The sequence below is a fragment of the Salvelinus fontinalis genome, chromosome 10 (assembly GCF_029448725.1).
Source record: "Salvelinus fontinalis isolate EN_2023a chromosome 10, ASM2944872v1, whole genome shotgun sequence".
Lineage (NCBI taxonomy): Eukaryota > Metazoa > Chordata > Actinopteri > Salmoniformes > Salmonidae > Salvelinus > Salvelinus fontinalis.
In genome coordinates this window covers 10,046,473-10,073,398 of record NC_074674.1, presented here as the reverse complement: position 1 = coordinate 10,073,398, position 26,926 = coordinate 10,046,473, and the positions used below count along the sequence as shown (strand labels likewise).

The following is a 26,926-nucleotide window of genomic DNA, read 5'->3' as shown; positions in this document are numbered from 1 at the left end:
TCTGTCACTGGGTGTCTCACCCAGTCTGTCACCCAGTCACTCACCCAGTCTCACCCTCACTCAGCTCAGCCCTAACTGGGATCAGGAGCCATGTTGGAAAGCTGTTGTTTTTTCTCCTCCCCTGTCACTTTCAGAGGCAGGCAGGAAGCTCTGTGTGGTGGCACTGAAGTAGATAATGATGCCTGAAGTTGAAGGAAGGCTCTAATTGTCAGCCTCTAGTTTGCGACTATGTTGCCGAAACTATACTTTTGTTTAGTGGCGGAGGAGGGGTTTGGGAGAAACTGGCCTCATGCTTTTGTGTTGCGTTTGGATTTGAATGTCAATCTGCTGAGAATACATGTAGTTAATTGGTGTATGCAATTGGCAAATTTCGGGTGAGGAGTTGTAAGCAGTGTTTTGTCAAATGTGCATGTGGTGCTGCTATAGCTAGTTTCATAACTAGGTAGTTACTGCCTTTCATTTTCCTTCAGATGTAGGGGACTGAGTAAAAATGTCTCTTGACTACTAAAGGTCAAATAAAACCTTTCTAATGATATAACTAGTTTAATTATCTAGGACCGGTTATGTGCTGCTATCAGTGTGCTCGCCCTCCCTCTCCTCTATCCCTCTTGTCTCCTCAGATTGCGGCGAAGATGGGAGGTGACCAGATGCCCCACATGAACAACTCTTCTCCAGTCCTAGACCCCTCTCTCTACGGCTACGGAGGCCAGAAGCGCTCAATGGATGATGGAGGTAAGCCGGCGGTGGCAGTGCGTCTCCACTCTCCCTCAAGCACCATACAAAGCAATCCTCCAGTTTTAAAATGAGCCTTAACACTTATCCCATTTACAGTATGCTCAACTGGGTACCCTTCAAACGGCTTTGGGAAAGAGCGCTGCACCCGAGTGTGAGGGTCCTTCTGGTTTTTATGCAATCTTACCGTACTTGTTGAGGACTGTGGTACAACACTTAAGCCAAATACAGTGTTGGCTGAATCAAACCCTGTTGTCTGAAGAGCCATTGCAAACACTATGAAGTAATTGATTGGTCCACCTTAGCTTTTTAAATCCACTCCATATTTCAGCTGTCTTGAGACTGGTGTAGCCAACTGACCAGGATAACCAGCGACCCCCAGTTCAGGAGATCAGTCGTGACGGCACTACGTAATGTGAGCTCTTGTCACTTGTTTATGTATATTCCGTCTCGTAGCCTATTTGTGGAAGGTGTAGGAGCTAGCCAGTATGTTTGTCGAGCAATGGGGCCCTCTGGATAGCAGGTCTGTTGCGTTTTGAATGACATGTAATTGTACTAGTAGTGGGCTGGCTTGGATCGGTGCTGCCTTGTGCCAATGGGAGGGGAAATGTGGAAGTGGGAAGAGTAACCACTAGCCAGGAGGAGTTGGGAAGTGCTCTGCCTCTCTGTAGCTCGATTCAGACAGAGCTTTCTCCTCCTCGTCCTGTGTTATTTCAGGGCAGGATTACTGTCCAACACCACAAAGTAAATTAACTGTTAGGTCAGAACAGAAGCAGATCCCTAGTTACCCAGAGGCCATTGAAGGGATTTCTCATTCTAACCCTCCCTCCTCCTGCAGCACAATGCTCTAGCTGCGACAGATATGATTGATTGACACTGGTTGCTTGATAAACCGCAAACTGCAGGTTACATGCCTCCAAAGCTGTAAGGGATTAAAAAAAGGCAAAATGCAGCAAGCAGCAGCAAGTGAAACAGGTTTGTGGTTAGAGGCAAGTCCACCAAGTAGAGAAAATAACTGTGCTTCTAGAAATGTGGATAATGCTGATTGAGCTCATATCAGTTGTTGCTATTCATAAAGATTCATTTTTGTAACTATTGTCATTATGGTTACTTTTTGTTATGCTAATGACCAATGAAGCGTATTTACAGATGAAAACAATTCAATAGACAGCACAAATGATCTGGATTTCATTGTAATTGAGTGAGCCCTTACATTAAGGATCTTGCTGCATTGGCTTCACGTTCACCCTTCCAGTGGTTATAGGAATTGTAATTCTGTGGTGTTAGTGTGTTTGCCACATCTTGCTGCAGAATCAGTTCAGCAAATGGGCTGCAGCTGCCTTGAAGGAATTGCAGGGGATGAGATGAGACCAGTTCATGGGGGGGGGGGGTGATGTGGAAAATTACCTTCCAAGCTTACAGGCCCAGTAAAAGCAGGAGCAACAGAAGTCAGCTAAACCGTATGTAAGGCTTTACTCATGACTTAACTCCAGCCTCTCCCTGAGGAAGCAGTTCTGTCTGAGCGTTTATGTTATAAAAGAGGAAACGGCTTGACCTAATCTAATAAGGGGTTAAGAGGTATTGTCTGATGGTCACAAAGGTCAGTGTGAACATGGTTTTACATTTTTGCATTGAAGCCCTCGATTCACATTCCGGCTCAATTCTGTTTTGCTCTCCAGTTTGAAACCTGGCAAACTAGAAATGTAACTGAACTGTATGCGTTTTCATTTTCCAACATCTGCATTTTCTTTTGGGCCTTTAGCGCTGGGTGTGTTTCTGATTTCAAATGTACACTGTATTTTGTCTGCGAACGAATTCATGACTTGACCTAATACTTGTGTCTAAAGTGTGTATCTTTCATTGCTCATAGTTTTCCCACTCTGTAGGTCAGTATTTTCCTGCTTACTTTACTCAGTCTGTTTTAGAAGCATATGACAATGGAACACTCAGTAAATTTGAACTAGCCTATCTTGTTTACCAACAAAATGTTTTCAATTCACCAAGCATGTTTGACAAGCTGTCCTTAGTTTCCACATTATTATTATTGTTGTTGTGTACGTCGGCGGTTGATTCTTCTGGAATTGTAGCTAACCCGTAAGGGTGTGGCTTTGCAGAATGGTGGAATGTTTTGTGTGGTTACCCATATGCACCCAAAATGTAGATTTGGGCAATTTTGTGTCTGTGAAGTGGAAACTCCAGTCAGTTATTGTCCTCTTAACCTGTCATGGTGTGGTATGTTTTTGCTATGTATGCATGGCTGAATAAGTTATGTGCAATTCTGGTGGATATTTGGCTGGCCAACTCACTTGTTTTCAACAATTTGCTCTTCAGTTTCTCAAGGTTAAGCTACACAAAATATGAAATGTAACAACAGTCGGCTGTTGTGCTGTATAAATATATATGTCATCCCTGTTAGGTCCTTAATGGTCATTTTTAAATAGTACAAGTACCATTTAACACCATTTAAGTTAAGCGCAAGTCCTCTGTAGTGTAATGTCTGTGTGAATTGACACCACATCGTACATGCTTTATATTCATAGGCATGTAATTTCTTTACCTCAATGCATTCCCAACAACTAAATATGTGCAAACGACCGTAAAAATGTAGTGAACCTTGTAGATATCCGTTTATGGTGTTCTGTCAGTAGCACCATATCATTCAGTGACCCTTTAAGTCCACTGCTTATTGCAACCTGTCAAAATGTATGTCTGTGCTGATAACCAGTGACCCGGGTACTATCTCTGAACCATGCACACGCCTCATTTCCATAGCAGTGCACACCCCTGCTGTGTGTCAGACAGAGCCATCTCCATCTGTTTTTTTATCCAATCCACCCGGAGTCACTTCTCTTGGTCCTGCAGCCACAATGGTTATTCTGTATTATTGAGTTTTGCAGTGATTGGAGTTAATTTGGTCTCAAGCTAATTGTTTTTCCCCTTCCTGTTTTCCTATCATATCGTTTCTCAGTAGGTAACCAGCTGGGTGGAATGGTACATCAAAGGTGAGACTCATCTTCTCAAATGACTTTGTATTGATGGATGTGTGAGTAGATATTGATTTAACAGTAGATCAATCAGGCTATGAACCTCAATATTGCCCCTGTATCCAGTAGCATTTCAGATAGGCCCATGTCTTGGTCTATTTGTTCTGCAAGTAACTCTGTGGTTTTAGTCAAACACATGTTCTTCTTGTCATCAAACTTGGCACAGAATGACACTTTCAAGAATTAAAGGTATACCCAGTTTGAAGTTTTCATGTCTCGAGTTGAGCAGAGTCCACGTTGTGTAGAAATCGGCAGGCATCAATCCAAATGAATAAAAAATATGGGCGCAACCTAAGATGCAGTGTTTCCCCTATATTAATTTAGCAGAGGTGGGCCGCCACTCCACAAAAAGATGATGCATTTATTTATTTATTTTTCGTGACTTTAAAACGTTTTCAGTGTAAACTTAAATGACTCAAACCAGATATAATGTATGTAGTGAAGATAATGGATCATCTTTGAGAACTAACAATCACCGTAATAAAAACTAGACGGGCAGAACCTAAAATAAAAAGTCCTGGCATGGAGCCCCCCATTTGATTTTATGTTTGAGTCAGTCAGATAGCATAAGAACATGGCATAAGCCATTTAGCGTTCTGTGTCGCTCTCCCTATCCCCCAATTCCTTAGACCTCTGAAGCAGAGGTTCTGTTGTCTTAAGTTCCTGTACGTCTATCTGCAATACTATTGGTTATTAATGCTTTTTTTTTTTTTTTTTCAAACAGCTCAATGTTTATGAAGTGGTTTTAGATTAATTGCATTTTGTTCTTGACCTGCTCTGGTGAGATGCAGTACTGACTCTCTCATCCCCAGGGACTCTGGGAGCATGGTCTCTCAGGCCATGAACACTCCCTCTCTGGTGCCTACATTATTGTCTTGTTAATGTCAGTATTGCCTTGTAACTTAAGCTTTAGGCCTTGTATAATGTATTGTTCATTTTACAAAGTTATTAAATAATACTTGCATTTTGCGTTCGCTTCTCATCGCCATTTTTGGATCCTAGTCAGCAAATTTCGTACTTTACTACATGTGGCTCTACTGTAATATTAGATAGCTTAATAAAATGTACATTAAATATTATTTTGCCTTATGTTTTTTTCTCAGCACCGTTGCAAAATGTGTAGGGTTGCAGGAAAATCACTTTAAAACAGCAAACATGTCAGGTTATCTAAAGTTTTGGTCAGAGACGGTGCCATTGGCCATGCCCACTACCAAACCAATCCCCCCCAACCTCACTTTGTCATTGCTGCTGAAAAAAATCCTAGGGAAACACTGAGTTGTATCTTTGGGTTGAGGGTGAACTATCCCGTCAAGCTTTCATAAGTATAATAATAAAATCCTATAATTTGTAAGTAGGCCATACTACATCACAGTAGATAGTGTATATACCCTTAATGGTTTTGTACTGGGGCCTCGGTCATTGATTGTCGTCGTGGTGTCTTGCAGAGCTATTATGACAGAAGACTTCAAAGTGCCTGATAAGATGGTTGGATTCAGTAAGTAATGCCATTTAGCTGTTGATAATACTCCCACACACATTTTAGTGATTGTCTCCAACTTACAGTACTCACATTTGGGGTCATTTTAAACAAACACGGGCTGGGATATTGACATTTTAACTGTTGTAATTCCCTTTCCTCTCACCCACACTCAGTCATTGGAAGAGGAGGAGAGCAGATCACGAGAATTCAGTTGGAGTCAGGCTGCAAGATTCAGATAGCTGCAGGTAAGTTCTGCCTACAGAAGAGACAGTGGTCCGCTATACCTTAGTTTGTCATGTCGGTACTTGACTGAGTAGCTACTAAGGTCCTTCCTGTTATCGGTGATAGCGTTTCCAGGAAGCCCAGAAGCACACCCTGAGTACGAGGCAAGCTCATAGCACAACCAGCTCAACAGGTTCAGCTGAGAGAAACTGAGGCCTTGTCAAATCCTATCTGCAACCATATATACGCCCACAATGAATACATTGAGTCATTTTGTAGTGAAATAACCAATGTGACTTCATAAACATGAATCAATAAGGTAGCATATAGACTGTTAACATGGAGGTGTGTATAATGGAGCTGTGTGTTGTGTTGTGTAACAGACAGCGGCGGCATGATGGACAGGGCCTGCACCCTAACTGGAAGTCCAGAGAACATTGAGTAAGTTACAGCACATTCTCCTCAGGGATTTGGTACCTTGCTTATGGCTACATAGTGATCAGATGGAAATATATTGTAAGGAAACATGTCAGCTCAGCAAAGTGGCACTAGAGCTGGGTGATGACCATATGGATTTTTGTCCATAAATGTAAAGAAAATTGTGATAATGGTAAATCAGCGGTTTAATTATGATAAATATTTTTTTGGGGGGAGGTCATATCGCAGGAGTGTTGTAGTCGAGTCACTCAAGGTCCAATCCGGTGTGCTCGAGGTCAAGTCATGAGTGAGCCCCAGTGCTCGAGTCCAGGTCCAAGTGCTCTAGTCTAAGTCACTGGGTCTGTGTGAAACCAATAGTAATGTGGTCATGATTGCCTGTAATAGCCTATGAAACAAGTCCTTCTCACACAGGCTAACACACTTTTATATTATGTTCAATAGTTATGTCTAATCGGTAATGCGGTTTTGAAGGGATGAATGGTCTCTACAGAATTGGCTATTGCTCCTGTCAGATTGACCATATTATAATTTGCAATAATTGTGACAGGCTCTCGGCTACTTTTTTGTAATTCCCGTTCATTTGTGTAGTTTTTTAAATTTATTCCAGAGTGAAAACTAAATGGAGACTGGGGAAATTGGGAGGGTAGAGCGAGAGAGCAAATTCAAAGACAACCTACTTTTCAATACTCAAAGGGAGAGGGACAATAGCTAGACTGCTTTTTAAACGCAGTACTATAGTTTTCAATTTCATAAACAGTTTGTTTTTTCATAACCAGGCAAAACTAAATGGTAGGCTGGTGACTGGTGGTTACAGAGAAGCAAGAGAGTCGCTTTGGCGTCTTGTCGCCTATGAGCGGTGCCTGCCTGTCTGCCCACATGTCTTTCTCTTCCACAGCTCACCAGCTGATGTAGGCTGCGTGTGCTGGTGTGGCGAGTCCTTCCCACTGCTAGAGAACAGAACCCTCGCTGCTGAGCACATCCAGTGCTGCTAATATACTGCTTATCATAGTAGCCTATCCAGTCCAAGTGCAAATACAAGTCACAAGAAGGCCCCAATGGTCGAGTCACAAGTCGTGAAAATCAGAACTTGAGTTTATTGCAACAGTGTCACAATAAATGGAACTAATATGCCAGATAACAAAAAGGGGCTCCCTAGACAAAACATTTTTCCAGTGCCAAGTAAGACAACTGAGATGGTCGCCTATGATTGATAAAGTAAGCAGTTACATCTAATATATCTTGGAAATGCATGATTTTATATTTTGATGTGCTACCTCTAAAAATATTATCCAGAATTATCTGATTTATTTTTGGCTCTAGAGAATTTGCTGAAATCTTTGTCCATATTGACGTATAGGTTATATTATTCACCAGCTGATAAACACTTAGCTAGATTGCTAACTCTAAATATTATATTATTGCTATATAGCAATGTAGGCTAATTGATTAATGTATCAGTAAATGTAGGCTAATGTCCCACAAAAGCTTTCCAGCGCTATGCCTAAGCTATGTGATGTAGGCCTATTCACTGTGAAAAACACGCTCTGCTCCGCAGGGGCATAAAACCCTTACAACACAGCCTACACTGGTTGTAAAGTGGTGCCATGAACTCAATATTAAGAGGGGAGAAATACATGATATACTCTCAGAAAGCTGTCACTCTCTGCTCTGTAACTAGAACATTGGTTGCTTTGAAAACTGTATTTTTCCCGCAAAAGCATTTTGAAGAAAGGTCATATGCTGATGCTTCTCCGACTGCACCTCTCCTTCTGTGCACATTTTTCCCGCAATAGCATTTTGAAGAAAGGTCATATGCTGATGCTTCTCCGACTGCATCTCTCCCTCTGTGCGCACAGTGGGGAGTGGGAGCCAGCAGCCGGCAGTGAAACGGAGACCGGCATATACTTTCATAGCAGGAATCAACATAATGCATAGACTACTGTTGACCAAATAATGCTTTTACAATCTACGGGAACGTTGTGTAGCAAAATCGGCCACAATTACAGACCTAAGCAAAATGCTTCGGCAAGAGGAAGGCTGTGTCGGTTTATCTTCCTGCTCTACGTGGCGCCCTCCTGAACTCCACCATAATGACCAGCACCGGATGAATGGTCTAGTGCTGTTATTAGGTGGCACCACCTTACAATCCCTTGACACTATTCAATATCTATTTTTTTGCACATGGACAAACCCATCAGGTATAGTTTGTATGCATGGTCTGGCTATTTATGAACATGGACATGAGTGGACTGTGCCCCTCTCCCAACAGGCAGGCCAAAAGGCTGCTGAGCCAGATTGTGGACCGGTGTCGGAACGGCCCGGGGTTCCACAGCGAGATGGACAGCAACAGCGCCATCCAGGAGATCCTCATCCCTGCCAGCAAAGTGGGCCTGGTCATTGGCAAGGGAGGGGACACCATCAAACAACTGCAGGTAGGAGACGCTCACAGTGGATTCTGTGGTTGAAGCACACGTGTATTAACATGCGCCAGACTTAGTGATTCGTTTTTAAGCGGCTAAATAAATGTCTTATACCACTGTTTTGGGTTATTGACGTTAACTACATTAGTTTAGGCAGTTCTTCAAAAACCGTGGGTATTGAAATGGAGGAAGTTGTCAATAAGCAGTGAGAAGATATCTACTAGTTTGTGCTTCATTGTCAACATTATTCAACCATCTCACTTCCTCTACATCTGGAATAGGAAGTTCAGATTTATTTTGACCTGTTTGCTCCCCACAGGAGAGAACCGGAGTGAAGATGATGATGATCCAGGATGGCCCCATGCCCACTGGAGCAGACAAACCCCTGAGAATCACCGGGGACCCCTACAAAGTGCAGGTCAGTCAGTGCCTGAAACCTAGATCCCCTCTTTCTTATCCAACTCCACGCCTGCTCGTGTGCTCAACAAAAATATAACGGCAAAATGTAAAGTGTTGGTCCCATGTTTCATGAGCTGAAATAAAATATCCCAGAAATGTTCCATATGCACAAAAAGCTAATTTCTCTCATTTTGTGCACATATTTATTTACATCCCTGTTAGTGAGCATTTCTCCTTGCCAAGATAATCCATCCATCTGACAGGTGTGGAATATCAAGAAGATGATTAAACAGCATGATCGTTACAGGTGTACCTTGTGCTGTGGACAACAAGGCCACTCTAAAATGTGCAGTTTTGTCAAAAAATCAAAATGTCACAAATGTCTTACGTTTTTGAGGGAGCGTGCAATTGTCATGCTGACTGCAGGAATGTCCACCTGAGCTGTTGCCAGAGAATTGAATGTTAATTTCCCTACTATAAGCCACCTCCAACGTCATTTTAGAGAATTTGGCAAGATGTCCAACTGGCTTATCAACCGCAGACCATGTGTAACCACGCCAGCCCAAGACCTCCATCTGGCTTCTTCTCCTGCGGGATGGTCTAAGACTAGCCACCTGGACAGCTGAGAAATACTCCTCAGTTTCATGTCTGTAATAATGCCCTTTTGTGGGGATAAACTCAATCTGATTGGCTGGGCCTGGCTCCCCAGTCATGTGAAATCCCTAGATTAAGGCCTAATGAATTTATTTCAAGTGACTGCTTTCCTTATGAACTGTAACTCAGTAAAATTGTTGCGTTTTCTATTTTTGTAAAGTATAAAAACTTGTCGGAGAAGACCAATACGTTTGAAAGAGGCAAGGAGAGAGGATTCAAGGTATCAATCAGCCTTTTTGTATATTACAGTTAAAAGATGTTAACATTTCTCTGCTGGTGGCATGGGTGTTTTGCAGCAAGCACGAGAGCTGGTGGTGGAGATCATCCGGGACAAGGACCAGGGAGACTTCCGGGCCAGCAGGGGAGACTTTGGATCCAGACTGGGAGGAAGCAGTCTGGATGTGGCAGTCCCCAGGTTTGCTGTGGGCATCGTCATTGGCAGGAACGGAGAGATGATCAAGAAGATCCAGAATGACTCTGGGGTCAGGATCCAGTTCAAACCAGGTGAGACCGCTCCCCTCTACTAAAGGCATAGTCCAGTGTGCTTGGCTAATACAATTGTCAAGGTTAGTGATGGCCTCAATCTTGAATCAATCTGGAATCTCTTGTGTTTGCCTGTCTTGTTCTTCAATCGACTCACATGGTGGCTGTAACAACAAATGTCTTGGAGAATCTGTAATGTTCAGTGAGGCTGTGCCATGATTACACTTCAAAGCGACTTAGTCATAAATGCATACTTATTCCCTATGGGTGGTCCTGGGAATCAAACCCACTGCCCTGGCGTTACAAGTGTCATGCTCTTCCAACTGGGCTACAAAGGACCATGTTTAATGTAACAGTTCTGACTAGTGTCCCCCTCTCCTTCAGACGATGGCATCAGTCCTGACCGGATTGCCCAGGTGATGGGCCAGTCTGACCGTTGCCAGCATGCAGTGCACCTCATCAACGAGCTGGTCCAAACGGCACAGGTACAGGTACAGCACTGATTCCACTTTTTCTACTTTAAATATTTTGCCATGAAATGAACAACCCCTTATGAAACGTATCAGATTTGTTCACTCCTGCCTTACAGTATTTCTGAAGTAAGCTATGCCCCCCTTAAACTCCTTGTTGCCTGTGTACCAGACCTCCCCAGCCCATTCTCTAGCTGGCTGGCTCCCGGACAGGGCCAGCCTGGCCCCCTATCAAGCTTCTCTGGACCCCCTAGCCCTGTGGCTGGGTGGTGGGGGGGACCTCCTCAGACAGGTGTACAGACAGGTAACAGGGCAGTGGGTCTCCACCTCCTTGCTAGTTTCTGTCACCTGACCCCCACTGCCCCTTAGCAGAGAATGTACACTGGGTGGGTGAGCTTAGTCTCTGAGTCTCCAACCCTAGAACATACAGAGACTCCCACATGGTGGCGCTCTTGGTCATATCCCATGGTTTACTCTTTCTATCGGGTCGAAGGTAAAATAATGCAAGTCACACGAATTTGAAGAGAATGTCTTTCTGAGCTGTCTAATTTGACAAGACTTTGCTGCACTGGTGATACTTGGGGGGGGGGGGGGGTGATAGAGGGGAATGGTTAAGGTGTGTCAAATGTTTGTGCTGTGGTGTCTGTCTAGGAGCCTGCTCTCACCCTCTGGTTCCTCTCTACAGGAGCGGGATGGCTTTGGGAGTCCCGTGGGGCCCAGAGGCCGGGGCAGAGGCCGCGGAGACTGGAACATGGGTGCTCCCGGTGGACTGCAGGAAGTGACATACTCGATACCTGCCGACAAGTGTGGCCTGGTGATTGGAAAAGGTGAGAAAGCAAACGCTGTGAGTAAATTATTCTGCAAGCTTTACATTTGGGGGTGTCAAGATCCATTACCAACAAAAACAATCTTTGTCATTTGGATGCATTTGTGAGTAAAGCAAATGACCCATTTAAAGTCCTACTCTGGTCTCATTTTCACCTCATTTAACACCTGAGTTAATTAACAAAAGGCACATCTCAATAAGTGGTCCAGGTATGACATTGAACAAGTGGGGGGTGTGGGGATTTCCTCGTTTCTTCAATATTGTTCCTAAATCAAGGTGGGAGTCCGGTGACATCATCAGACCAACTCCTTGAAAGCCCTACTCGAAGTTCAGTTGAGCAAAATAGTGTTTATTTAAAATAAAATAAATGGACATGTTTTGTTTTTTTACCCTTTAGTGTGTGTACTTCCAATAGGAAAAGTTTAAAAAAAAAAAAAAAAAAACATGTTAGAGGACATCCCCAACTGTGCCTTCTCGGGGAAAACCAAGCTTTAATGCATGATGTCGTCTTTCAGTCGGTTCTTTCTTTTACCAGCGGTCTTCATCACTTAAGAGGCATACGCAATTTATCAAGAACCTTGATTATGCCCAAAGTGAATCATTGCCAGGCCATTAGCTTGTGCTTGTTCTCTCGTGATGAAATGCCATTTAAAGTTGCACAATGAGCCCGTATGGTGTGGGTCCAGCCACCCCCTCACCTCACCCCCTCCACTGGCTCATGCATGCAGCACAAGTGGCATTCTGTCCCATCCCTAAGGGCTTAATGACAGGGATAATGCATGTAATGTGACATTAATTGTTAAAGGTTCATAATAACAGCCTTCAATCACGTGGAAGTTTTCCTGGCATCTAATGAGGCCCTTTCAGCTCAATGGAGTGGAGTGAGGGAATGAATGAGAGGAATTAGCTTATTGGCCATTCATGCTCACTCCATTGCCAGCTATTTAAAAGTCATTGACCATTGCGCTTACGGAGGAGCCCTGAGTGTGTCCCTGTCCTATGGGTGTGTGTACCATGGTGGGCGTGGTTAGAGGGGGGGCTCTTTACCTATGATAGAAACAAGGCAATAGAAATGTCAAGTGGCTTTTGTGAGGTGGGGGGGGCGAATAAACCTGGGCGTTGCGTCCCCCTGCGAACCCCCCCTCCCTGCATTAGCATATGAACTGGTCCAATATGACTGTGGGTCTGGGCCCTGTCAGCCTAGCCTTAGAGACTGAGGTGATTAATATCTTTACGATGCCTTTATGCAGCTGCTTGACCCACTGATTACACCCCCAAATACACACAGCCTGGTAACTTGGGGCTCACGCCACCCACCCACACATACAGGGCATAAAATGTACTTTTTGGTCCACCAGCCACTGTGGCAGGTAGATGGATAAAAATATATAAAAATCTACCAGCCTCATTTTTTTTTACCAGACAACATTTTTTCCCCCGCTTAAATTACACTAACAAAACAACGGATGAGCATGCTTTGTAATGTTTCTAAAATAAATGTATTACTAGTAAGAAGTAATGTGGACTGTCGCACAAAATTTAATTAAACAGTCTTTTAACCAAAATATCACAGATGTGACAAATTCACGGGCGGGAGGTTACCGTGGTAGCGTGGCTCTAGTCATGTTTGTGCTTGTGAGATTGAGTGAGATTGTCCGTTAAGACCCATACAGAGCTGAACACGCAGCGATGCAGACCCCTCTACGTCGGAGATTATACATACTGACTGAAATGTTGTATATATGTTAGTGCCTGTTGAAAGTATTCATACCCCTTGACTAATCCATGTTGTTACAGACTGAATTCAAAATGGAGTAAATGTATTTTTCTGATCCATCTACAAACAATACCCCATAATGACAGTGAAAACATGTTTTTAGAAATCTTAGCAAATTTGTTGAATTAAATACAGATATCTCAATACATGTTAGAATCACCTTTGGCAGCTCCGTCAAGTTGATTGTTGATCATTGCTGGACAGCCATTTTCAAATGTTGCTGTAGATTTTCAAGCTGATTTAAGTCAAAACTGTAACTAGGCCACTCAGGAACATTCAATGTCATCTTGGTAAGCAACTTGTATATTTGGCCTTATTTTTTGTATTCAGGAAGTTGAATTTCTTTGCACTTTTACTTTAGTACCTTTTTGCAAACAGGATGCATGTTTATTCTGTATATGCTTCCATATTTTCACTCTCATTTAGGTTAGTATTGTGGAGTAACTGCAATGTTGATCCATCCTCCGTTTTCTCCTATTACAAACATTACTCTTACTGTTTTACAGAGATGAGGTAGTGATTCAAGAATCATGTTAAACATTCCATGCAATTTATGCTTTGCATGGTTTGGTATTCTCCTCCACATACTTCTCTGGATTTTGAGTATTTGTTGTCCCATTTTTAATTCTACAAGTATCACTACATACCCAAATGGATGTTTTATAATAGGAAATGTTGCACATGAAAGTCACTTTACTGAACTGTTATTTCCCAATTGAAGATGACCCAAAATTCATTAATGACATATACTATGTCAATGTAACGTGAATATTTTATGGGGGGGGTTAATTGTTTGCGGGATGCTACTCTAGACAAGTCATCTTCCAGCCTCCCGAGTGGCGCAGCGGTCTGCATTGCAGTGTTTCCGGTGTCACTACAGACCCGGGTTCAATCCCAGGCTGTGTCACTACCGGCCATGACTGGTAGTCCCATAGGGCGGCACACAATTAGCCCAGCATCATCCGGGTAAGGGGGGTTAAGGTAAAAAAATGATCTTCTGAACATGTGTAAGGTTTTAGACCCATCTCTTTGTTGTGGTTTATGTAAACTGTGGAGATATTAACATTCAACTGAAAGAATACTTCTATTCTTGTCCGCAACTCTTATTCAAGGAATAACTTTTTTTAATAAACTTGCTTGAATTTCATTTGCATTCAGAAACATTCTTGGAGCAGACAAATGAGAGGCAAATGATTGTGCTCCCTGACGACTATTTCGGCGAGTAAATAAACTGCCTCTACCTTCGGTTCTATTGGCGAACGTACAATCACTTGAGAAAATGGACAAGTTCCGTTCGAGACCATCAACGGGACCTGAAGAACTGTAATATTTTATGTTTCTCTGGGTCGTGGCTGAACAAGGACATGGATAATTATCTAGCTGTTTTTTCTATGCATTGTCAAGACTGAAAGGCGGCTTCGGATAAAGTTAGTGGGGTTGTTTCTTTTTGTTAACGACAGCTGGTCTGCCTTATCTCTAATGTTAAGGAAGTCTCTAGGTTTTCTTGGCAGAGTAACAATACCTCACGATAAGCTGCAGACATACTATTTACAAAGATTTGTATCTACATTAACAGTGAACTGTTTGGATACCTACTCATTTCAGGGTTTTTCTTTTCACTTTTTTCTACGTTGTAATATAATAAGGAAGACATCAAAACTATGAAATAACACACATTGAATCATGTAGTAACCAAGTGTTAAACCAATCAAACAATATTTTAGATTTATCAAAGTAGCCACCCTTTGCCTTGTTGACATCTTTGCACACTCTTGGCATTCTCTCAACCAGCTTCGTGAGGTAGTCACCTGGAATGCATTTCAATTAACAGGTGTGCCTTAAGTGGATTTTCTTTCCTCAATGCATTTGAGCCAATCAGTTGTGTTGTGACAAAATAGGGGTGGTATACAGAAGATGGCTCTATTTGGTAAAAGACCAAGTCCATATGTCAAGAACAGCTCAGATAAGCAAAGAGAAACAAAATTACTTTAAGACATGAAGGTCAGTAAATCTGGAAAATTTCAAAAACTTTGAACATTTCTTCAAGTGCTGTTGCAAAAACCATCCAGCGCTGTGATGAAACTGGCTCATGATGACCGCAACAGTTAAGGAGAAGCCAGTTACCTCTGCTGCAGAGGATAAGTTCATTAGTTACCGTCCTCAGAAATTGCAGCCCAAATAAATGCTTCAGCGTTCAAGTGACAATTCAAAATGAACTGGCAGAGGAGACTGCGTGAATCAGGCCTTCATGGTCAAATTGCTGCAAAGAAAACACTACTAAAGGACACCAATAAGAAGTATTGCTTGGGCCAAGAAACACAAGCAATGGACATTAGACCTGTGGAAATCTGTCCTTTGGTCTGATGAGTCCAAATTTTGAGATTTTTGGTTTCAACCGTCATTGTGACGCAGACTAGGTGAATGGATGAGCTCTGCATGTGTGGTTCCCACCGTGAAGCATGGAGGAGGTGGTGTGATGGGGCTTTGCTGGTGACACTGTCTGTTACTTATTTAGAATTCAAGGCACGCTTAACCAGCATGGCTACCACAGCACTCTGCAGCAATACGCCATCCCATCTGGTTTGAGCTTAGTGGGTCAATCATTTGTTTTTCAACAGGACAATGACCCAACACACCTCCAGGCTGTGTAGGGGCTATTAGAGGAGTGAGTGCAGCATCAGAGGAGTGCAGCATCAGATGACCTGCCCTCCACAATCACCCGCCCCCTCAACCCAATTGAGATGGTTTGGGATGAGTTTTAACTGCAGAGTGAAGGAAAAGCAGCCAACAAGTGCTCAGCATGTGTGGGAACTCCTTCAAGACTGTTGGAAAAGCATTCCAGGTGAAGCAAGTTCAGAGAATACCAAGAGTGTGCAAAGATGTCAAGGCAATGGGTGGCTACTATGAAGAATCTCAGATATAAACAATATTTTGATTTGTTGAACACTTTTGGATACTACATGAGTCCATATGTGTTATTTCATGGTTGTGATTTCTTCACTATTTTTCTACAGTGTAGAAAATAATAAATAAACACCCTTAAATGAGTAGGTGTGTGCAAACTTTTGACTGGTACTGGATTTTTCATAGCTGTCTATTTACCGCCACAAACCAATGCTGGCATTAAGACCGCACTAAAGGAGCTGTATCGGGGCAATAAGCAAACAAGAAAATGCATAGCTGCGGGTAGTGCTCCTAGTAGCTGTTGATTTTAATGCAGGGAAATTAATCTTGTGCTTACAGCCCAACACCGTTCAGGACGTTTGGCATTTGCCAGAGAACACCAAGATTGGCAAATTCGCCACTGGCGCCCTGTGCTCTTCACAGATGAAAGCAGGTTCACACTGAGCACATGTGACAGACGTGACAGAGTCTGGAGACGCATGACCGGTTTGGCGGTGGGTCAGTCATGGTGTGGGCTGCCATTTCTTTGGGGGGCCGCACAGCCCTCCATGTGCTCGGCAGAGGTAGCCTGACTGCCATTAGGTACCGAGATGAGATCCTCAGACCCCTTGTGAGACCATATGCTGGTGCGGTTGGCCCTGGGTTCCTCCTAATGCAAGACGATGCTAGACCTCATGTGGCTGGAGTGTGTCAGCAGTTCCTGCAAGAGGAAGGCATTGATGCTATGGACTGGCCCGCCCGTTCCCCAGACCTGAATCCAATTGAGCACATCTGGGACATCATGTCTCGCTCCATCCACCAACGCCACGTTGCACCACAGACTATCCAGGAGTTGGCGGATGCTTTCGTCCAGATCTGGGAGGAGATCCCTCAGGAGACCATCCGCCACCTCATCAGGAGCATGCCAAGGCGTTGTAGGGAGGTCATACAGGCACGTGGAGGCCACACACACTACTGAGCCTCATTTTGACTTGTTTTAAGGACATTGCATCAAAGTTGGATCAGCCTGTAGTGTGGTTTTCCACTTTTAATTTTGAGTGTGACTCCAAATCCAGACCTCCATGGGTTGATAAATTTGATTTCCATTGATAATTTCTGTGTGCTTTTGTTGTCAGCACATTCAACTATGTAAAGAAAAAAGTATTTAATAAGAATATTTCATTCATTCAGATCTAGGATGTGTTATTTTAGTGTTCCCTTTATTTTTTTGAGCAGTGTATATATATATCTCTATATCCTCCTGCTTACAAGTAAAAACTAAAAAAAGAAGTACCAGTGACACGCTCAATACAGAAGTAGTGCAATGAATCGGATGCTAGGCTACATGGTGGTTTCACTAGCATTGACTGGAATATGTTATGGAATTCATCCGATGGCATTGAGGAGTTTACCACCTCAGTCACCGGCTTCATTAATAGTGCGTCGACAAGGTCGTCCTCACAGTGATGGTACGTATGTATCTCAACCAGAAGCCATGGATTACAGGCAACATCTGCATTGAGCTAAACGGTAGAGCTGCCTAAATGTCAGCAAGACAAATGACCTGATCGTGGACTACAGGAAACGGTGGCCGGAGCACACCCACATCCACTTGGACAGGGCTGTAGTGGAGCGGGTCGAGAGCTTCATGGTCCTCGGTATCCACATCACTAAGGAATGGTCCACACAATGCCTTTTCCCCCTCAGGAGACTGAACACATTTGGCATGGCCACTCAGATCCTCAGTTCTACAGCTGCACCATTGAGCGCATCTTGACTGGCTGCATCACCGCTTGGCATCCGGCCACAAGGCGCTACAGAGGATAGTGCGTACGACCCCAGTACATCACTGGGGCGGAGCTTCCTGCTACCCACGTCCTCCATACCAGGCGTTATCAGGAGAATAGAGGTCGACCGATTATGGTTTTTCAACGCCAATACCGATTTTTTTTTTTTTTTTTTTTTTTTTTTTTATTATTATTATTGGAGGACCCAAAAAAAGCCAATGCCGATTTTTATATATATTTGTAATATTGACAATTACAACAATACTGAATTAACAAGAACACTTATTTTAACTTAATATAATACATCAAATCTATTTAGTCTCAAATAAATAATGAAACGTGTTCAATTTGTTTTAAATAATGCAAAAAACGGTGTTGAAGTAAAAAAGTGCAATATGTGCCATGGGAAAAAATAAATAAAAAATAAAATAAATAGCTAACGTAAATTCCTTGCTCAGCTGGTGGTTCAATATTCCCAGTTCAGAAGTTTTAGGTTGTAGTTATTATAGGAATTATGACGCGTCAACTATTTCTCTCTGTACCATTTGTATTTCATATACCTTTGACTATTGGATGTTCTTATAGGCACTTTAGTATTGCCAGCCTAAACTCGGGAGTTGATAGGCTTGAAGTCATAAACAGCACTGTGCCTCAAGCATTGTTAAGAGCTGCTGGCAAACACAGTAAAGTGCTGTTTGAATGAATGCTTACGAGCCTGCTGATGTCTACCACCGCTCAGTCAGGCTTCTCTATCAAATCAGACTTAATTATAATGTAATAAACACAGATACGAGCCTTAGGTCATTAATATGGTCAAATCCGGAAACTATCATTTCGAAAACAAAACATTTATTCTTTCAGTGAAATACGACAAACCGTTCTGTATTTTATCGAACGGGTGGCAACCCTAAGTCTAAATAGTGCTGTTACATTGCACAACCTTCAATGTTATGTCATAATTATGTAAAATTCTGGCAAATGAGTTACGGTCACACAGTTCGCAACGAGCCAGGTGGCCCAAACTGTTGCATATACGCTGACTCTGCTTGCACTGAATGCAAGAGAAGGGACACAATTTCCATAGTTAAAATAAATTAAAGTTAGCAGGCAATATTAACTAAATATGCAGGTTTAAAAATATATACTTCTGTGTATTGATTTTAAGAAAGGCATTGATGATTATTGTTTGGTACATTTGTGCCAAGATTGCGCTTTTGTTAAATCATCACCCGTTTGATGAAGTTAAAGTAGGCTCTGATTCGATGATAAATTAACAGCCACTGCATTGATTATATGCACCGCAGGACAAGCTAGTTAACAACACATGGTTAATGATATTACAAGGTTAATTAGTGATTATGTGAAGATTGTTTATTTTTTATTTAAGATTAACGCTAGCTAGCAACTTACCTTGACTCATTGCAGCCACAAGGCCCCATTGACGCTGTACTTGCGTAACAGGTTGTCTGCCTGCAATGTAATCGGTGTCCAAAAAGGCAGAATACCGATTTTATGAACTTGAAATCGTCCCTAATTAATCGGTCGACCTCTACGGCGGAAGGCCCTAAAAATTGTCCAAGAGTCCAGCCATCAAAGTCAGACTGTTCTCTCTGCTACCGCACGGCAAGCGGTACCGAAGTCTGGAACAAACAGAACCCTGAACAGCTTGTACCCCCAAGCCATAAGACTGCTAAATAGTTAGTCTGTGTAGCTCTTGGTTGACTATCTGCATTAACTGTTTCTTTGCATGAACTCTTGACTCATCACATACGCTGCTGCTACTGTTTATCCTGTTGCCTAGTCACTTCATGCTTACCTATATGTACATCTACCACAATTACCTCGTTCCCCTGCACCTCGACTCAGTACTCATACCCCATTTATATAGCCAAGTTATTGTTACTCATTGTATTTGTTCCTTGTTTTTTTTTTTTTTTATCCATTGTTTGGAAAGGCTCGTAAGTAAGCATTTTACTGTTAGTCTACACTTGTTTACGAAGCATGTGACAAATAACATTTCATTTGATTCTCACTTAAGTTTAAGCGCCTGGTTGATTTTCCCATACTGCTGGCCAACTTGTCTGGTCTCCCTCCCCCTTACCCTAAGTCCCTCGCCAGTTGCACTTTATATCCCCTTCTTTTTTGTCCAGCTTACTAAACCAGTCTCAATAATAAGGCCGTATGATGTGGTCCCAGCGAGGCCCAGTTCATGAAATGAATAGTGTGGCTCTTCATTCCCCTCTGCTGTCTGACTGGGGGGACCTCATAATGGCTTCATTAAGGCAGAAGTTTCATTTGGTTGACAATGGGTTAATGGCCCATGTGTAGTCTATTGGCAGCAGGGAAGAGGCTACGGGAGGAGGAGAGGTTTGGATGAGCGTTTTTACTGCGAGGTCAGCTGGGGTCAGCCCAGTGTCAGCCACCAGTGAACAAATGTGTAATTGATGTTGGGACAGCCCCCTCGCTCCTTTCACTGGGATGGCAGGAGGGGGGAGAGGTTGTAATTGTATCCCCCCCTCCCCACAATGCAACATGGAGTCGGGAAAGCAAAAGGAGACTAACGACATCCCAGAAAGAGGATACGCTTTAATTTGTCTTTTCTCCCCCATCTAAGTTTCATTTCTTCCTGCTGGTTTAATTGCTCTCCTTCACGTCAGGAAGCTGCCGTCTGATTCGTCAGCGTGGGGGAGGAAGTGTTGTCGTCCTTTGTCTCTGATTAGCACGGATGTTAAAATAGAATGGGGATGAAGGTGTAGGTATCACTACAACTAACCCTCAGTCGGTTGAGTTTAGGTACGTGTGGTGAAGCCTAAAGGATAGAACCAGACAGCAGGGGAAGAAGTGTTGGTGCTTTTTAAGAACCAGACAGCGGGGGAAGAAGTGTTGGTGCTTTTTAAGAACCAGACAGCGGGGGAAGAACTGTTGGTGCTTTTTAAGAACCAGACAGCGGGGGAAGAAGTGTTGGTGCTTTTTAAGAACCAGACAGCGGGGGAAGAAGTGTTGGTGCTTTTTAAGAACCAGACAGCGGGGGAAGAAGTGTTGGTGCTTTTTAAGAACCAGACAGCGGGGGAAGAAGTGTTGGTGCTTTTTAAGAACCAGACAGCGGGGGAAGAAGTGTTGGTGCTTTTTAAGAACCAGACAGCGGGGGAAGAAGTGTTGGTGCTTTTTAAGAACCAGACAGCGGGGGAAGAAGTGTTGGTGCTTTTTACTAACTGATTGATTGGAGGTAAAATGTAAACTTGTGTATTTCCTCTTCCCTAAAAGGTGGAGAAACCATCAAGAACATCAACCAGCAGTCCGGAGCGCACGTGGAGCTGCAGAGAAACCCGCCGCCTAACACCGACCCCAACGTGCGCATCTTCTCCATCCGCGGCACCCACCAGCAGATGGAAATGGCCCGCCAGCTGATCGATGAGAAGATTGGGGTAGGTGGTCCTTTTATACCCCCCCCAAAGCTATTGTCTGGCCTGATATTCATGAGGGCACATGTCAAAAGGGGGGTGCAACTGGTTCTTGTGCCCCTACCGTCCACCAGTATGTCACCCGGGGTTAAACATGAAGAATCCATCAAATGGACTTAATGGAGTGCGTCAGCGGCCAGCGCTGCCCTTTGGCCTTGCCTGTTCACCCCCGTTTAACCACAAGTGTGGTCTCCTGTCCTTTCTTGCTCTCTCGTCTAGGCCTCCGGAATGGGGGGCAACAGCAGTTTTGGTCTGAACCCATTTGGCCAAGGACCAACTACCCCGCATCAGAAGTGAGTAGCTTCTTGGTCTCCCCACTTTTTACCACTGTTACATTTGTCTAACATGCTTTCATCTACCTTCTCGGCTGCTACTTACACTGACCAAAATATCAAAACAATGATTTAGCAATTCCCACGCCAACACAATTAGTATAAATATAAACTGTGACCGTAGGTCTCTTAAACTGTCTAACATGCTTATCTCTGTTTTTGTGGTGTTAGTGGACCCCAGACATTCCTGACAGGAGGATGGGGCACAACATATCAGACATGGCAGGCTCCGGGCCAGCAGGACCCCAGTAAGTTAGTTAGGTTCAGGGTGGGATACCCATAACACTTAATACCAATATCGGTCTGCCGTTTCACTACAATTCCTTGATATATGGAGACCATGCAATCATCAAAATAATGCTAGGCATAACAGTCCCTCCCAGAGAAATGAAAGAGGACAAAGAGGTGGAAGGAGGACTAAAACTAGCTATGTCTTATGCTCTCTGCTCAGCTTACTGACAAGACTTTGCCAGTTGAACAGAAATGTTCTAGGAATACAAGGAATTGGAGAGATTAAAGACTGAAGGCTGGTTTTCGCAATGCAGGGCAGGGTAGTTCTTGCATTCAAAATGTGACTAACCGTCCAGATATGGGTTTACTTAAAAATGTTTCCTTCATTGTTTCTCCAAATTTCAAAGCCAATTTTCACTTGATGGAAGTTCTAGTTAGGGTTTGGGCTAAGTTTGGGTAGGGGCCACAAGCCATAGGATACAGCAGGACATGTCTGGATGGTAAGCCTCAGCTTCCATTGAAAGACCCTCAAGCAGTAACTCTGTCCTCCAACAGTGTTATCTGTCTGGTTGCAGGTCTCAATGGATCACAGACCGGCCAGATGGACTATTCCAAAGCATGGGAGCCGTATTCTAAAAAGATAGGCAAGAGTCAGTCTTCTGGGGGAGAACAGAGAATGGAGCTCCTACCCCTTCTCGCTTGTATAACACCTCCACTTAGGGTTAGGGTTGTGCGCAGTATACACCTCGGAACCAGATCTCAAACCTTACCCATGCCCTTGTTTAAAGAAGTTTCGTGCAAAGAAACGTCATGTCACCTTGACACCATTTGACGCTGATGATTGAAGTCAGAAGTTCACCATTTTGGTTAAATGTTTGTGCAGCTGGATTGCTTAGTGTATCAATGCCATTTCAAAGGTGTAATGGGCAGACTCTTGATTTTATCACCAATGTACATTAGCATTTGTTTGAATAATTGAATATATTTGAGTTGGAAGAAATGTAATTTATGGAGCCAAACACATGAATTGGGGCGATCTTGGTAGCTGGTTTGGTGTGTATTGTATTGACTCATCCTTGTTTTATTGTGCCCAGGTCAGCAGAGCCAAGCCCAGAGCAGTGGCTCTGACTACAGCAAAGCATGGGAGGATTTCTACAAGAAACAGAGTAAGATTACACCCACGTGGCCACTGAACTCCTCCAATAGACTTGCCTTTTGAGTGCACAACATCAGAGGAAGTAGATTTCTGCTCACTGTTTGATGCTGTCAGTAGTGCTCTATGCTCTGGTGCCTCGAACTCCCTCTCCCCTGACCTTCCTCTGTCACCCCCAATCCTCTACCCTGTGCTCACCCTCTCCCCAGGCCAGGCAGCAGGCCCCGGCTCCCAGCAGAGCTCCCCTCCGGACTACAGTGCTGCCTGGGTGGAGTATTACAGACAGCAGGGGGCCTACTATAGCCAGGGTGCACAGCAGACACCAGCCCCAGGACTTCAGGTGAGAACCCATTCCATCTCTTAGCACCCTCTCCACCTGTTTAACTAAGTGGTTTCTGTAAATAGATGTACTGTAACTTGTAAATGTCTGTCCATTGTCACTGATGTGAACCTGTTTTGCAGGATCATTAGAGAGGACACCCTTTAGTTGAAGATTTTTGAATCACTGAGAGGATGAAAACAAACCTTTTGTAACAGAGGTTTCTAGATTTGCAACGCCTTGAAGACTTTTACTTTTTTCTTAGTGAGAAACACTAGCTGTAGAATGACTTATACAATTTAAAAAAGAATATTTCTAAATCAGGAACATTTAATTGTTACTAAATACTTGTGTACACCATTATTTTGAATTGACAATTTCCGGGATCCCTTTTGGACTTATGAGAGAGCTGTTTTGTTTTCTATTTTTTCCTTTTTGATTCAAATTACATTGCCAAAACGAACCCCGGAGTTGTAACTTTTCAGTAAACGCAATATAATCTATTTTTTCTAGTTCTGTTGCAATAAAATCGCAATTATGGGCTTAGCAGTCTTGAATGAATTTTTGTTTTGTCATAAGATGTTTTAAGAATGTGTAAAAATGTTTTCTTTTCCTTTTACAAAAAGCATTTTAATTCAGTGAGATAACTGTGATATTTTGTTACAGGAAAATGTATAATTTTGTTGCAAAATACGAGATGTTGGCAAATGGCAGTCAATTCCTAATTTAATTCCTGTTGTGCTTTGTATTGTTTTCCATTGTCTTTTATTGTACTCTGGTTTAAAAAAGGTGCAATATCATATTTCATTTTTGAAACAAAGATGGATTCTCTAATATTTTGACAGGCGTTTAACTTGTAGTTCTTAGATGAATTTTTTTTAGGCATATGAAAATGTAATGAATAATTTATTACAATGATCTGATATGGGAAAATGGGATGTTGCATTTTGTGAGTTATTTGCCTTTGCTATCTTGTTAAACTATGTATGTATGCTCAGATACTTGACTAAATACTTTATTTAAAAAATATATATATAATTAAATCAAAGAAGTTTTTTTCATGGAGTCATTATCACAGGAAAACTGTCCCTGTTTTTCTGTTCTGTTTTCATACTGAAAATGTTCAAAGATCGTGAATGTGTAATTTGAAATTTGATGTTGCATCTTGCTATGGACAAAAATGAGAAATGCCAGGTTTTTATGTATGTTTTGTACCTAAATAATTCAAGACTGCTAAGCCTCTGGATTCTACCTGTGTAATAATTAATTGTAGTTTTTTATATGCTAAGTATTACGATCAAAATTGTCTTATTTGGTACCACCCAGTTTCCCTAATGCCCCATCCAGTACACACTGTGGACTCGTGTACAGTCCAATGCTAAACTTTTTAATTCATTTTTCTTTCTACTTTGTGTGATCTATTATATGTATGATTGATTAGTTACAAAATGAATCTAGTGTTAACTTCATTGCTTAATGAAAAGGGATATTATAATTTCAAAATGTTTAATTTTAGTGTTTTTTCCTCATATGTACAGGTAACCGTGTATTAAAAACATCAAGACTACCTTTGTGTTCTGTTAAAATTGTTTTATTTTGCCATTTGAAAGCTTAGTTTTCTTGTCGCATTCCAGTATTGAGTGTTAATGATTTTATTGGGTTTAAACTGTGAAACCTTTCCTCCGCGCTCTGTTTTAAGACTGAGTATTCGCTATACATGAAGTAAATATAAAGGTCAAACTGTATGGTATGTTGTATAAACAGAAAATATATTTTTTTTCAATAGAAAATCACTTTGCCAGTTCACAAATTCAAATAAATGTTCCGCAAGCCTCTCTTGTGGTTGAAGTATACTATCTTTATTAGTTGCTACAGTGCCTACAGAAAGTATTCATACCCCTTGACTTCCACATTTTGTTACAGCCTGAATTCAAAAAGGATGAAAGTATTTTTTTCTTTTTTCTCACCCATCTACTACACACACAACCCCCATAATGAGTGAAAACCACGTTTTATATTTTTTTGCGAATGTATTAAATGAACTTCAGAAATCTAATTTTACATAAGTATTCACACGCCTGAGTCAATACATATAAGAATCACCTTTGGCAGCAATTACAGCTGTGAGTCTTTCTGGGTAAGTCTCTACGAGCTTCTCACACCTTGATTGTACAATATTTGCACGTTCTAAAATACATCAAGCTCTGTCAAGCTAGACAGCCATTTCCAACTCTTGCCTTTTTAGATTTTCTAGCTGATTTAAGTCAACTGTAACTAGGCCACTCAGTAACTTTCAATGTTGTCCTGGTAAGCAACTCCAGTGTATATTTGGCCTTGTTTTAGGTTATTGTCCTTCTGAAAGGTGAATTTGTCTGTCTGCTGGAAAGCACACTGAATCAGGTTTACCGCTAGGATTTTTGCACGTGCTTAGCTCTATTCAGTTTATTTTTAACCCCCCCCCCCCCCCCCCAAAAAACTATCCCTTATCCTTGACGATGACAAGCATACCCATAACATGATGCAGCCACCACAATGCTTGAAAATATGAAGCGTGGTACTCTGACGTGTTGTGTAGGATTTGCACCAAACATAACACCTTGTATTCAGGAGAAATTTGATTTTTCCTCTTTTTTTCTTAAAAAAAAAAACTTGTGCCTTAGGATGCATGTTTTGAAATACTTTTTTATTCCGTGCAGACCTTTTCACTGTCATTTTGGTTAGTATTGTGGAATAACTACAATGTTGAGCCATCTTCAGTGTTGTCCTATCACAGCCATTAATCTTACTGTTTAAAAGTCACCATTGGCCTCATGGTGAAATCCCTGAGCGGTTTTCTTCCTCTCCGGCAACAGAGTTAGGAAGGACTCCTGTATCTTTTGTAGTGACTAAGTATAAATGATAAACTATCCGAAGTGCAATTAGAAACTTCACCATGCTCGGAGGGAAATTTATCCTTCTATTAACACAACAAAATGTGGAAAAAGTCTAGGGTGAGAATATTTTCTGAGTGCTCTTATGTCATGGTACATTTTTTTTTTTTCATACCATTTCTCTTGTTTTTTTTCTTTGCTTGGCAGTTGGCAACCATACCTTAAGACATGAAGAAACAATACAAATGTGTAAAGTTCATATACATGTCCAGAAGATGCATGGCAGTGATTGCCAAAGTCTAAAATGCACTTGCCCATTGGGAAAGTCAGGAGGATTATTTTTTTTTTTTGTTTCCCAAAGACTGATCAATTGCCCCTATATGTAAATAAGCAATTTACATGCAGAAGTCCCCCCCCCCCCCCCTGCCTTTACTCACCTATGTGTAGGTGGATCAGAACTGGAATTATTTGGATTTTCCCATACAATCAGTTAAAAGGTGTTTTTTCTTTACCACAAGGTCCTGTGTGATCTCAGCTGTATGAATATGGCAATTGTGGTTTCTTATTGTACATGTATGTATGTCTATATATATATATGCAAGTTCCCCCAATTTGGTGCCTTTGGAGATGTGTAACTTGGTAAAAAAAAAAAATATGTCTTTTGTTTTCACCTAATTTTGTCATTCTGTCAAAGAGCACATGTTCAATTTCATAAACATATTTTCCCATCTCGAGGTTAAATAAAATGACTTAAATTCAAAATAAAGAAACCGGATTGGCTTTAACAGGGTTGTCTAGTTAATCTTAAATCCTCCATAAATCATATTGTGACGGGCATGGAAGCTTGTGTGCAACAGGGAGTGGCCATTGAATGCGAGCTTCACATTTTTTTCATTAAAAACATTCTAGCCTGCAGGGTAGAAGGCTTGACGTGTTATCCTCCAC

The 26,926-nt window shown here is 42.2% G+C and overlaps 1 protein-coding gene across 3 annotated transcripts in view; it reads left to right on the top strand.

The window, feature by feature from the left end:
* The window catches only part of LOC129863584 (far upstream element-binding protein 3-like), a 28,886-nt gene extending 4,208 nt beyond the window's left edge, over positions 1-24,678 (top strand). Inside the window, exons 2-17 of one of the 3 annotated variants that reach the window (XM_055935662.1) lie at positions 621-732; positions 3,701-3,734; positions 5,222-5,271; positions 5,430-5,501; positions 5,862-5,919; positions 8,186-8,348; positions 8,656-8,754; positions 9,686-9,893; positions 10,257-10,357; positions 11,028-11,169; positions 20,880-21,040; positions 21,296-21,369; positions 21,580-21,656; positions 22,734-22,805; positions 23,002-23,132; positions 23,264-24,678. In XM_055935662.1, the coding sequence (XP_055791637.1) occupies positions 621-732; positions 3,701-3,734; positions 5,222-5,271; positions 5,430-5,501; positions 5,862-5,919; positions 8,186-8,348; positions 8,656-8,754; positions 9,686-9,893; positions 10,257-10,357; positions 11,028-11,169; positions 20,880-21,040; positions 21,296-21,369; positions 21,580-21,656; positions 22,734-22,805; positions 23,002-23,132; positions 23,264-23,293 (1,584 nt within the window). In that variant the 3' untranslated portion in view covers positions 23,294-24,678. Of the gene's footprint in view, positions 1-620; positions 733-3,700; positions 3,735-5,221; positions 5,272-5,429; positions 5,502-5,861; positions 5,920-8,185; positions 8,349-8,655; positions 8,755-9,685; positions 9,894-10,256; positions 10,364-11,027; positions 11,170-20,879; positions 21,041-21,295; positions 21,370-21,579; positions 21,657-22,733; positions 22,806-23,001; positions 23,133-23,254 lie in introns of all 3 variants that reach the window. The other 2 variants (XM_055935660.1, XM_055935663.1) reach the window with 2 other exon arrangements.
* Positions 24,679-26,926: the final 2,248 nt, after the last annotated feature.